This window comes from Felis catus, chromosome D3, assembly GCF_018350175.1.
Source record: "Felis catus isolate Fca126 chromosome D3, F.catus_Fca126_mat1.0, whole genome shotgun sequence".
In the NCBI taxonomy this organism is placed as follows: domain Eukaryota; kingdom Metazoa; phylum Chordata; class Mammalia; order Carnivora; family Felidae; genus Felis; species Felis catus.
This window is the reverse complement of record NC_058379.1, coordinates 18898590-18912519: the sequence shown is the minus strand read 5'-3', so window position 1 is coordinate 18912519 and position 13930 is coordinate 18898590. Positions and strand designations below refer to the sequence as shown.

General features: G+C 47.5%; 1 protein-coding gene across 2 annotated transcripts in view; it reads right to left on the bottom strand.

Moving 5' to 3' along the window:
- Positions 1-619: 619 nt before the first annotated feature.
- ANKRD13A (ankyrin repeat domain 13A) overlaps positions 620-13930 on the bottom strand; it is a 32736-nt gene continuing 19425 nt past the window's right edge. The window contains exons 7-15 of one of the 2 annotated variants that reach the window (XM_023241540.2): positions 11764-11830; positions 10311-10392; positions 9409-9470; positions 8588-8718; positions 7921-8078; positions 7096-7209; positions 5038-5198; positions 3416-3483; positions 620-2697 (exon numbers count right to left, since the gene is read on the bottom strand). In XM_023241540.2, coding sequence (XP_023097308.2) covers positions 2502-2697; positions 3416-3483; positions 5038-5198; positions 7096-7209; positions 7921-8078; positions 8588-8718; positions 9409-9470; positions 10311-10392; positions 11764-11830 — 1039 coding nt within the window. In that variant the 3' untranslated portion in view covers positions 620-2501. The other variant, XM_023241539.2, reaches the window with a different exon arrangement.

Below are 13930 nucleotides of genomic sequence, written 5' to 3'. Positions count from 1 at the left end.
CCAGCTACTGCCTCTCATGACTGACGACTAAGTTTTCTTCATGGTGTCCCTCCCCCCACAACCCCTCCCCCCCCCGGCTCAGTGTTATTTTACCCCCAAAAGCAGAGCAGCTCCTTCACATCTTCTGGGAAACACCAAGGCCTCGTTTCTGGAACCCAAACATTTTTTGCCGGTCACTGCCCTTTTTTTGTTTTAATCGCAACATAATTAGGTGTAGGATAAACCTGGAAGCCCCCACCCTCACCTCAACTTGTGAGGACAGCCTCATGAAGCATTTCAGCTTCAGAGGGGAGAGCGGATTCATTCGGTCACATGAGCGATCTGATGTCAGCCTGGCTCCCCGCGCTCCTCGAGGGCCAGCCATCTCCGGCAGGCGGACTGGGGTCTGGCAGCAGCCCCGGCACCAGCTGGCTTTTTAGTTTCCTTCTGAAACGAGTAGCATTTGGTGTGTGGACCGTACGACCTGGGTGGGAAGGCTGGGAGGGGCAGGTCACCTTTGTCACATACTCTTGAGTATCGCAAGGCATCCTCGTGCTCCGGTCACGTACGTAACAGGAAGTGGGAGCGACCAGAGAAACCGTATGAAAAGGGAAAAAAAGGACTCCAAGGCGTTCTAGGATATCGTACGAGCACCCTCTTGGGAAGCGATCTTTATTTGCATTTTACGAGAGTGGACACGTAAATGAAACACGCTGCAACGGTGGACACACGCTCAGTCCCTTTTTAACTGACTTCCTGGGGAGCCCAAGACCTCAGGAAGCACAACAATGGAATGCAAACACAGAAATTACTGATGATTCACCGCAGTGAGTAAACAACGTGGCCTAACTGCAGCTATTCCCAAGAAGCGTCTTCACGCAGGGAAAACGCTAGGTGAACAAGAGTGCCAAGCTGGGTCTTTGAAACGAATGTGACACTGCAGTACACTGGCCTTGTGTGCAGACAAAGAATCTTGGCCGGACCGTGACAGACAAGGCAGATGGTTATGTGGAATCAAAAGCACGGTTCTTTGTGGCTAAGAACGTTTTACTGGCAACGCTCACTGTAGGATACAGATGTTCACTCTGAGAGTAGTCTATGTCTCCCTTCCGATCCCTAAAGGAGCGCAACAGATAGGAAATAGATGCAGAACGAAGGGGGCTGTTGTTTACCAGGGCATTTCAGTGCAGCCTGTGGGGAAGAAGAGGCGGGCCAGAGGGACGGTGCCCTCATCTCTGTTCCCCTGGCTTCTTCCGTTGTGTTGTGCGATGGTTATTTACAGAAGGGTCAGATAAAATCGTTAACTACTAAAGGTATCCCAAAAAGGCCTGAGAAAAATCTGGTTAAAATGTATAACCTTGTATTGCTACTGATGGGAGGGGTTGTTTTTACATCTTTTAAAAATAATAAAAAGATTCTGTTAAAAAATATATTTATCCAGAAAGATGCTGACTTGAACTCTAAAAAGCAATGCGGAGTCATCATTTTCCCTTTGGAACACAGAGCTACTCTTCTAACTACAAGTCTACCCCTTCCTCTGTAGTGAGCCCAGGCCCGCGGTGGGGGGGGGGGGGGGGGCGTCCTAGGCCTCGACGTGGAAATCTTTCACGAGGGAGGGCGTGGAACACACCTGGTTTTGGTTCTGGGCTGTCCGCTGTGTTGGCCAGCCTGCCCCATTCAACAAGCCTCAGGCTCTCCTAGCTGCTCCTTCAGGGCCAGGATTAGCTGCCTTGGATTTAGCCTGGAAGATCCTGCTCTCAAAGGAACCGCCTTTATAAATTCAACTCAGACCCCTCAGTAAGTGGAGTGAGGTGGTTTGAAACTATTGGTAATTTTTAAGGCTAAGGCAACATCCGTGGTCATTTGTATATCCTAATGTGATGCAAATAGCCCTAATCTAAAACCTGTCCTGTACATGTCTCCTCTTTAACTTTAGCTGGGGGTGGAAGGAATGGACGAAGGTGGAGAAGGAGGAGGAACAGTGATAGTGTCCTAGAAACCCTGTATAAAGGTAAAAACAAAAGAGTAGATCGGCACAGATTATCCATTTCTTTGGTGAACTGTAAAGAAGCGTCTCATAAATTCTCATAAACCACGCTCTAAAAAGGCTGCTGCTCTCATATATAAAAGCACCCTGACTCTGCAATAACTTGTTTTGTTATCACTCCTTGGTAAAAAGTAATCTACAAACTCGCGGGGATTGGGGTTTTTGTCTAAAGCTGGTAGTAAAAACGTGACCTGCAAGCCAATATAGCTAATGGAAAGTGACGATGTTCTCCTCCCCTTAGCCTGGAGATGGGGCCTGCCGGTCCCCAGCCCCTTTCCAGGGGGAGGGTCGTGGGTGGGCCCGGGAGCCCCTGGTCTTGCACCTCTGAGTAAAGAAAGGGCAGCTGCTGTCTGCCACATACGTGCGAGGCTGCGAGGCGCAGGCCCTCGGCCCCGGGGCACTGGTGACGCAGCACTGGTGCGCGGCTCGAGTGCAGCCCAGAACCTCCTCTGGGCGCGGCCGTGGGCACAAAGGTCTATTTGTCAGTCAGAGACAGCTGTAAGACCTGCTGGAGCTCCGCCTCCTCCTCCCGCAGCCGGAGCTCCCGCTCCTCCAGCTCTTTGGCAGAGAGCTCCATGGCCAGCTGCAAGTCGCTGTCAAAACGGCTTGTCTCGCTCATAGCACCAGGGCACAGGCCTTCCGTGCTGGTGAGGAGGCTCTCCTGGATGGCCCTGCGGTAGAAGGAAGAGGGGGAGGAAGACCGATCAGCAGCAGCATCTACAGTTGACCGCTCACCGAGAGCACCCCACGCCAGGCATCTGATCGGCACTGCACGTGCACCGTGCCATACAATCCCACAGAACCCTGGAGGCGTGGGTGCCGTGTACAGGGGAGAAGCCCGAGGCGCAGAGAGGTAAAGAAACCTGCCCGAGATACGCAGCTACTAAGTGATGGGGTGAGGAATGGCACTTGATCTCTTTTAAAGCAAAACCCAAGTTCTTCAACAGGCTTTCGTTTCTGCCTGGAGTATGTGAAAATACTTACAGAATAAAGGCTTCCAGTGTCTACCACCCCCTCCTTTAAAAAGATAATCTACTTGTGTCTGTAGCTGCTCCCCAAAGCCTCATCATTTTTAAAATCGTATAAACTTCCCACTGAGGGTTTCTCAGACCCTGTGTAATCATACAGTCTTTGCAGAAGATCAGACCGATCAAAAAGCCATTAACTAGGCACCTTTCTGCCAATGGCACTGGCCTGGGACTAGTCCACAAACAACTCTAGCAACGGTTCCTGGAAACAAGGCTACCAGGCGTTTAGAACCACTTTAGCGAGTAACTGCCACAAGAGGCAGCAGAAGAGCCAACTCTCAAGTCTCTCCTGCCAGGCAGGATGCTGGCACCGAGTGCCTATGTCCACCTGGGTGTAATCACTAAGAGTCATGCCAGTCACCTCTCATACTGGGCGTCATAGGCATGTGTCTGGTTGATCCCTCCATTCGAAGCTGGTCCTGAAAGTTCCTACAAAAAACAAACGTGATGGACATGAATACCTCCTAGAAGGAACAGGTGTCGTACCGATTAGGAAATGGAAGTGGCAAGAACAAAACTGGAAATGTTGACGTGCCCATTATTGGTGGCACTGTGCGAAAAACGAACAGGGACTTGGGTCATCTCAAAAACGACACCTAACTGTCAGGTGGCATATGGTATGCTGCTGTGATTAACACCCACAGCCTCTCATACTTGACACAGAACAGTCTATCAGAACAGCTTTGGGCAAAGTTTAAATGATCAAAGCAGACAACTCCTAAGCAAGGTGACACTACCTAATTCAATATTTGTCATCTTTGACTCTGACTACTCCCCTTTGCAAAATTTATGCTCAACAAAGGTTTATGCAGGTATTAGGGGGAAAAATAAGCTCACTATTTGAGGGGAAGGAGAGCGTACTGGACTGACCGTGATGTCCAGGCACTGAGTCTTCTCCCAGGAGGCCTCACAAAGGGAATATGCTGGCCGTGGGTGTGGTCCTTGGCCCAGCAGCAACTGAATGGTTCTAAGAGTGGAGCCATGGGAAATGGACGTGGGTAGGGCTCACACTGCCCAGTCTCTGAGTCTCCAGAATAAAACCAGAATGCCAAAAATCTGAGCTTGGACACTGGAGCGTTGAGAGGGTGCCCCTCTCAAAGCTTAGCCGACCTGTGAGTGCGGGGGCTGGGGCTGCTTCACCACGGAATTTCCACTCTGCAAACATGCTGGACGAATGATGGAAGGAAACGAGAAACCAACCAACAGACAGACAGGCTCCAGGAGCCCAGGACACGCCAAAAGGTGGTGGAAACAGAAGCAGTCTGGACCCCAGCAGTGTCAAGGAGAGCCACGGGGGGCAGGGCTGGAAGGACTTGATGTTGGGCGAGGGGACCACACTGTCGGGATGGAAGGACTGATGTTGGGCGAGGAGACCTGGGGAAAGACTCACCTGAAAAGACAGAGGGCAAGGGTTCTTATGCTGGTCTGCCCTATCCTTAGCTCCACCCTTAGCTAGGCACTCGGCCAGAGTTTGGGATTATGCCCCTTACAATGCAATAAAACATTTGAGCAAAAAACAAAATTTAACAAAGAATCAGCCACTGTTTTCATCACACACTTACTGAGCGGCCACAACAGTGTGACTGGTCTGCCATGGGGAGAAAGCTGGGATTTAAATCCACATGCAGTCTTACGAGACCTACCAACACATGGACGATATTCCAGAAAAAGTACAATGATGTGAACTGGCATGGACTTACGGTTTCAGTACTAGAAAACTAGCACACTCCATCTGACAAATACATGGTTATTGGCTGCATGGGTGAACCTGGAAGGAAAGTCTATCGGGAGACATCCTGTGAATGCTCCTAATGGGGGCTGTGCAGATGGTGTCATGTCAGATGCTTTTGTGGAAGACCAGGTGCAGAAAATATCTCTGTAAATACCGTGACTACACCAAACTCTCGTTATGTAGGGTGAGTCTTCCGAGTTAGCTAAAACTGGAAACCTCCCCTTCCCTGCCATTTGTTCTGATAAAGGCACCTGGCTCCTGCTGGACTCCAGTAAACTCTGCTGGATGGCAAACTGCATTATCTCGTAATCTTCGTCTTGTAAATGCACATTTCTGCCATTGTCTTGAACGTGATAAGATTCCGGGATTTCAAAAACAGACTGATCAACCTCAAAGTTTGTGACCTGGGAAGCTGAAACACAAGGGGTGACAGTCCGGTGCCTGAATCAGTAAAATGAAGTTCCATTTTACGTTTATAATTTAAAATTAAAAAAAAAAATGTTTTTAATGTTTATTCACCCTTGAGAGACAGAAACAGAGCGTGAGTGGGGGAAGGGCAGAGAGAGAGAGGGAGACACCGAATCTGAAGCAGGCTCCAGGCTCTGAGCTGTCAGCACAGAGGCCGACGCGGGGCTTGAACCCACAGACTGTGAGATCGTGACCTGAGCTGAAGTCGGACTCAACCGACTGAGCCACCTAGGCACCCCCGTTTATAATTTAAAATTTATAAAAACATTTTCAGTTAAAAAAATGAGAGAATTAAAATGATTAAAATCAAGGCTTGCTACTATGAGAGATTTTGAGGAAGAAAAACCTTGACAGAGAAAAGTACCAAAGTACCGCCTTTTTGTTTTTGTTTTTTTTATTTTAGTAATAAAATTAACTCATAGTCAAGAAAAATAAAGATTTCTCTCTCTCTCTCTCCACACTCTTTCTCTTATTTCCAAAGTCCAGAGGTAACCAGTGTTTACTTGTATGTCTTTTGAGGAATGCAGTGCGTATATGTGTATACTCAGTCACATCAAGATCTCTTTGTATTTTTTCCTTTTTATGAAATATGGTAAACACATGAAAAAAGTATAGGTCTGTAAACTAAAATAAAAAGATAATAACATGTCTATGTATCCCTCAACTAGCCCAAGACACAGAACACTATTTTTTACACAGTGAAAAAAAACAAAAACAAAAACAAATTGTTATGTTTCTATAAACTATCAATGAGTAACTAGAAAATAAAATTGAGTAAATAATCCATTTACAGTAGCATCCAATGGGGCGCCTGGGTGGCGCAGTCGGTTAAGCGTCCGACTTCAGCCAGGTCACGATCTCGCGGTCCGGGAGTTCGAGCCCCACGTCGGGCTCTGGGCTGATGGCTCAGAGCCTGGAGCCTGTTTCCGATTCTGTGTCTCCCTCTCTCTCTGCCCCTCCCCCGTTCATGCTCTGTCTCTCTCTGTCCCAAACATAAATAAACGTTGAAAAAAAAAAATTTACAGTAGCATCCAAAAGAATTTGGATGGAAGGTAAGGGAGCCTAAGGAAATTTTGGGGGGTAACAGAATTATTCTACATCTTGATTGTGGTGGTGGTTACATGGGTACACACGTTTGTTAAAATGAACTGGGGGCACTGAACTAGGGGCACCTGGGTGGCTAGTTGAGCTTCCAACTCTCGATTTTGGCTCAGGTCATGATCCCAGGGTTGTTGAGGTTGTGCCCCTCATCAGGCTCTGCACTGACAGCACAGAACCTGACTGGGATTCTCTCTACCCCTCCCCAACTCACTTTCCCTCAAAATAAGTAAATAAACTGTAAAATACATAAACTAAGGGCAGCTGGGTGGCTCAGTCAGTTAAGCGTTGACTTTGGCTCAGGTCATGATCTTGAAGTTCTTGAGTTTGAGCCCCGCATCGGGCTTTCTGCTGTCAGCACAGAGCCAACTTTGGATCTGCCCCTCTCTCTCCACCCCTCTCCCGCTTATGCTCTCTCTCTCTCAAAAATAAAATAAAATATACATTTTTAAAAAATGCACTGAACTGTCACACTTAAAGTGGGAGCATTCATACACCTCAATAAAGTTGGGTCTTAGGACTATGCTGTCTTTTTAATACAAGTGGGGTCATATTCTACAAGTTGTTTTTTCACGGACTCTAAATGAAATCTAAACTTTTCTCTCATTCAGAGCAGAGATCTACTTCATAAGATACTCCAATGTCAAAGTGAATAATTAGTTTATAATAACTGAATGTGTGTGTGTGTGTGTGTGTGTATGTGTGTGTGTGTTTTAAATCACAAAGCCCCAACTTTTCTTTACCTGAATCCACCTGGGTCCCCTCCACATTCTGAGATCCAGTTTCTTCAGCAGTGCTACAGCCATTAACGTTTCCAAATGTAATCCGTGCATTTAAGACATGAAACAAAGGAATTTCTAACAAAATAAAAGCTTTTATAAATAAACTTTACGCGAATAATAACAGTAGCCATCATTTCCTGAGTGCTTACAGTGCTAGTAAATACTTTTTATAAGTCAATGTCAAATACTTTTTATAAGGAGGACTTCCCTAACATAACAACCCTCCCCAATATACAGATGGGGAAACTGAGATTCAGAGAGGTTAAGCAACTTTTCCTAGATCACAGTGAATAAGTGGTTGAGCCGGCATTGAACAATGTGTCACAAATATGCAACTGTCCAAAATTTAAGTTCCTTACAAGTTGTATGTGTTATATACGGTGTTAGGCATTCCAGTGCGGGCCCTAAAACATACTGATGGTGTCCACGGTCTTCCTCAAGAAACTATCTGATCTGATGCTTAACTTAAGTAAGGTTTGACATGAAAACAATGAAGGTGTCACATTTTTGTGCCTTTTTACATCTGTCAGCATCATCGGTAAATAGAACTGGTGGCTGGGGGATCTAATTCTGACATGCAAAAGAACCAAGAACCATGACACTTCTCCAGCCGTGGTAAGCGAGAGGGTAACTGTGTCCTGCTCCATCAGGTCTGCTACCTTTGCCTGATCATTTGATCAGCTGCCGCCTGCCACCTTTGCCTCAAATGCTCCGAAGCCCGGAAGCACATCCTGTCACCCACAAAAGCCTACAGATGCTCCGGGGTTTCCAGATGGTAGACGGTACCTATCTTGACAGGAAATCCAGGTGGGAACTCGAGCTTGATGAAATCTCTGAGCCGCGCAAAGTGAGCGCTGGTTCGGGCCATGAGGTCAATGATGGGGACGACCTGCTCCACGAGGGACAACGGAAAGTCCTCGCACATCCACAGCATCGCTTTAAACCTGCGGGACCGACCGACACAAGGCTGAGGCCGTCATCCCCAGAGAAATGGGACCGCTTCTACGCAGCCAGCTAGACAACACCAGCTTCCTCACTGCCCCGTCTGCCCAGTCACCGTACTTCTCTTAATGCGGAGCAGGGAAGGGGCGAGACCCGTGAAGAATGCAGATCACCGTGCAATCTGGCAATCAGGAGAAACGGCCTGCCCTGTGACCTCCCCCTGCAGCAGTCTGAATTGACTGAAGAAGCGGATAGCTGGTGCGATCATTGCATTTGATCAGCTGAAGCTTGTTGGCAGCAAAAAACACAAGGAATTCTTACATCCCATCTCTATTCTATTTGGAGAAGGGCTTAATAAGAAGATGGGCAATCTACTGTTAGCTTTTATCAGGTGAAGTAACTTCAAATTATGTTTAAAGGAAGGGGACACAAAAATGACAACAGGACACCAGGAAACAGCAGAACTTCTGAGACAAGAATCTGTAAGCTGAAAATGGCCGCTGAGTCTTACTTTTGCGTTCTTATCGTGAGCTCCTTTGGCCTTCCGATGTCCCGGTCTTTCAGATCAAACTCTTCATTAAAGTATTCATCCGGCGTGATGGCCGTGGGGTTGTTGGCGGTGGCACACTCTGTGGTGAGGTCCTGCCGAGCCAGAACTCGGGGGAATTAGAAATGCCAAATGGTGCTCACAAGTGGAGGCCTACAGCACTCAGCCTCTGAGGCGGACACGTTAACCAACTACAGATCAGGAAGTTCTAGTCATTTCCTCTCCCCTTGTCTTTCAGTTACTGCGCTGAAAATCTATAAAGGCATTATGTAGCAAGCCTAATGGGTTTCCCCGTGTCAAAACATTTCTCCACTCTCCTTTGCATTTTTATCTCCTGATTATAGAAACAGAGAGAGAAATATCTGACATCATGGAAGATCTGGAAGGCATGGGAGTTTAAGTTCCAAATCTGTCATGCTCTCGCTCAGGACCCTGGAAAGGGAATCTCATTTCTCTGACCCTCTGCGATCGACTGTACCAACTTCATGTAGTTAGAAAGGATCAAGTCAGAAAATGTCTGTGAAGGCACTCGGTTGAAATAAAAAGTCCTGAATCCTGTTTAAGTTTACAGATGAGAAGGCACCTTCTACAGTCACGACCCTCCTCTAAAATTTTTACCTGCAAGATTCATCTAATTCTCTTCTAAAAGAGTATCTCGAGTTCTGGCTTGGGAGCGCTCTTCAGCATTGCAGCCAGAGTGGCCTGTTCAGGATTCAGTAAATGCCATCGCGGCACAGAAAAGTCATGTCCTTTGTTGAACCTGAGAACTCGCTGCTTCCACTTACCCCTTGAGCACCAAACTGGTGTTCCACGGTTCCCAGCAAAGACTCCAGGGGGTTCCTGTCCGCTACAGGAGGGGGGAAAGATTTAATGTCTAATATTATACCTTACTTGTGACTACAGAAAGAGATTCTCATGCTATCTTAAAGTTTTGGATCCCAGCTACCTACATCAGGAAGTCCATTTATGGATAGGGTGGCAAAATCATCCAGTCAACCATCGGCTAATTTATCCCTTATAGGACATACTTTTTATCAGGGTCTCTAACCTAGATGAACAACAGCTACAAGAAGTAAAGCAGAAAAGCAGCAAGAGTTTGGATTCAGGAGTGAGGCTGACTGGGCCGCAGGGTCCTCATCTGTCAAACCAGAGTCCTGGTGGCAGTGGGGGCGGCGAACAGTAACTGAGCGCTGGCCTCACTGAGGGAACGTCTCAAAGGTTTGCGTGAGGCAGCTCATCTCATCCTCCCAAGCACCGCCGTTTCACTGCTGAGGGACCTGAGCCACAGAGGGTGCAGGTAACTTCACAAGGCCACAAGACTGGCCACCGGTGGGGCTGTGCGAGAACAACCACGTATTGGCAATGCTTTGGCTCACAGCCCCGGTTCTGTCCAAATCTTTCACGGTGAGAGTTTGGACTAAATCACTCATTCTGGTGAGAACTAGTCTCCGATATCCTTAACTACCTTCCCTGCCTTCTTGTTTCTTCGGAAACGATTCGCCTGAATGGCTTTAACTCCCCTTGAAGCTAACTACAGGTAATACCTTCAAGAACAGGTCAGTCTAAAGGAGATTTTTGTAAAAAGGAAGTTAGGGCTAGGATTAGCCTGACCTGATCATGTTAACCCCCAAAATGAACGAAACCAACAAAGGCTCTCTCTAGCCTAAGGAAAAGCGGGGAGAATTACCTTTGTATCTCTTTTTTTCTTCCTCGGTCAGGTGTTCCGTCCGGATTTTGGTTATCACACTCACATTGTTTACTGTGTAAACCTTGGGAGACGTGTGCAAAAGAAAACAGTGACACAGGGAATCAAAACTCAAAAAATAAGCATAGCAAGAGCAAGAATGCTGAAGCCAAAAAATAAATAAAGAAAAGAAAAGAAAAAAAAAATTCCAGCAAAATAAAAATGAGAAATGGTTGACAATCATTAGGATCCCTCCGAGAAAATATACAAGCTAATCAACTTAGAAATGCATCAGCAACTACTTGGCATCTCTGACAATTTTAAAGACCGAGGAGTAAACGGGGCAGGGACGGGCTGCATCTCCCTGCCTGCCCTTTGTGTTGCTAATCGCTCTCAAACAAATGTCCTGAGACTGAGGCCTCCCGGCTGGATTTCTAGCGCTAAGGCACCCAAACTGGCCCCACGTACTTCTCTGCTGATTTGTGGCGATCTTATAATAGGACGGACTTAGACAGCCATCTGCTGGGCAGAAGGAAAACGGAATGAACACAAGGTTCTCTCTACCTGTGAGGCTTCAGAGGAAACCAGCGAGTCACTACTTAAAAGGGATTCCATCGATGGACAAAAAATTATTTTCACCACCAGAGTGAATGCTCTGTTGTCAAGGTTGACTGAGAAATTTGGGGGTCCGGAAGATCAAATCTCACGGTAAACAGAGAATTAGCTGTATGCCATACGTGGATTCCCAACGTTCAAAGACTGAGGAAGCAGCGGAACGACTGTGTCTAAATGTGTCTCGCTGAGCATGACGTAAGCCTCTTTGCCCCCTCCGAGGTCACCAGAGGATCCTGCGGCACCGCACTCCGGCACGGGAGCCATCAGTCCCTGCTGTACTGCAGGGCTAACGACAGGCCAGGAGACAGAGGCGTCCCAGCTAACAAGATGCCAGATGACTCGACTGACAGTTGTCTGCACTATGACAACTACGTTCTTAACGCACTGATGTCACGTAAGTGGGTGTCAGGCCACTGGTTCCAATTAGGCTGACTAGGAAAATGGAGGCTCATTAAAGCTACTTTACTTTTTTTTTTTTTTTAACCCACTCAGGTTATTAAAAAAAAAAAAAAAAAGATCAACATGCAGGTTTCAGTCTAATCCTTTCTTTTTCTGCTTAAAGAATTAAAGGAACAGTCACTCCTCTGGGGACAACTGGCACCCGTGTTCATTTCTCTACGACATAGTTTCTCTTTTGGCATACCTAGGGACCTCCTCAGGACATGCGAGCCCATTTTCTGCACATCAGATCAGATACAAATCCAAGTGAGAGACACTAAGCAGCACTTTTTCCCCCAGAGCATCTCCACGGCACAGATGCATGAAAAAATCTCAACAGACTCCTCATTTGCATAGAAGCTAAATAGCTATATTAAATCTTATTTTAAGAGTTTCCTTTTACCTTTGCTTCGTAACCATTAACAACTTCTGCTTTATCTGTCCTCCAGCCCCAGAATCCGGATTTAGTTCTGATAAAAAGTGAACACCACAAATTTCTACATGTACAATATGCCATTCAGATTTATCCCTGCAGCCTTTACAGTTTATTTCCCCCAGCTTAAGTTGGTGAAGGACACTTGGAGATTACGGTCCTACTGTCCACAAAAGGATGCTCTCAGTGACAGATGGCTTAAGTAGCCCCACCCCCTCCCACTGTTACTAATCAGCTCGCCTCACCCCTGGCATAGAAAGCCTCCATTCTTGGCGTCTTTACAAAAACTGCCAGCACAGGCGACAAAGGTGGTGACATTGACTGGACAGCTGTCCTAAAGAAATGAGTGAAGATGACCAGCGTCCAAGGGCTTGCCACGAGGTGGTATCTGGGTCAGAGCATTTATCCGGATCACCTTAACTGTGGATATGGACATCAGTGGCTCTGTCCCCATGAGCAGCCGCATCTCAACTGAGGAATTCTTAGAACAACGAGGCACAGACCATCCTGCTCCTCAGGAGAGAGCGGGTGGGGCAGGAACTCCTCACTGTGGCGAGCTGCTTGGAGAAGCCATTAATGCCTGCGAAACGGCTTGGGAGTCACACGTTTTACCAGGTTTGGTGCAGCAGGGGAAAGGATGTTAAAAGCAGTTTTCCAGCCCAGACAATGACTCCAGGTCTGTAGGACTGCTATTAAAGTAGCCTAGCATCCCAGCAGCAACGACAGCACTGCTAAAGTGCCTGAAAACCCAGTGATTCGACTCAACATACTCCTGGGGAAAAATGCATTTAGGAACCAAGAGCAGCCAAGAGGTTCTGGTTCTTTTTCAAAGCAGCGCGTCCTGGGAAATACTACCACTCACAGGGAAGCCCTGACAAGCCTGGTCTGCCCTTTTGTCTAGGACATCACATCCTAGCTCCACTGTGACTGCTGCACTTGGCCCTGCGTAGGACAACTGCCTGCCTTCCACCCGGACCCCAGAGGAAAGTGGGGACATCACGCAGGAAGCTCCGGGAGCCAGCAGATTAGCCAGCTCACAAAGATCCGTGTAATTTGCGTCTCGTGTTTCCAGTTTCATTAGTCCAGACAGGGCATACAGAGTTTTACGTGTATGTTACAGCTCATCAGAGAAAGGAAGGACCAGGGCTTTAATTTTCCAAGTAGTTGTCCACAATTAGTGCAGCATGACCCACGGAGGGAGAGAGGGAAACCCCAAAGGGATTACACCAAATGCTAGCTTATCTCCACTTCACACTTCAGAAACAAAACCACAATCCTGGGGGCGGGGGGCAGGGTCCACACTGATTAACAAACCAGAGTCCCCTCTTAGCTTCAATAATTGAAAATCAAGATCGTCCTTTTATAGTTAACAAAGTCAGTCCTCGGTTCCTTGCCGTTCACCTAGTCACTTGATATTCTGGCCTGGGAAAGGACTGCTTTCTGGCACACGGTCTGCCGAGGTACCAAAGGATGACTCCGTCTGCCCCGCTTCATCCCGTGAGCATGCTGGGGAGACGGAGCCGCCCCCTCTCCCTGGAGACCACTAGGCTGCTCACTCCTTTGCATCCGCTCAACTGGCAATCCTGGCTGCTCTGCCTCCCTTTCCATCCCCACGCTGACAGCTTGGTTATTAAATTCGGCATCCTATTTTAAGCCCCAAATTCTAATAACTCCTCAACCCTTGATTAACTTTATGCACAGAGGCATCTGAAGATGACAGGGCAAGACCCAGCTCCCCCTCTGCATTTTTACCTCTGCCCTTCTCCGCTGAGGCTGCCACACCAAAAGCCGCTGAGCAAGCCCTGTGGCTTGGAGGCTGCTATGCAATTCAGAGAGAGGCTCTGAGGGCAGCAGAGAATGTTCTGCTTTAGGTTGCCAGAGCATACTCTTTCAGAGAAGAGAAAAACCCAGACTGCAGCCAGAGGGGACATACTGGCAGGCCAAAAACTCATGCAGGAAGCAAGCATCAAGCTCTCAGCAACAGATCAGAAGAAAGGAATGGACGAAAACAACTGTCCTAAGAGAGCACACCTTCCGAAGTCAATCAAGCGCATGCTCCCACCTCCAGTAAGAAGGAGGTGTGCACTTTCTCTACCAGCAAATCTCACACTCAAGTGGCTCAAACCCTTGCTCGATG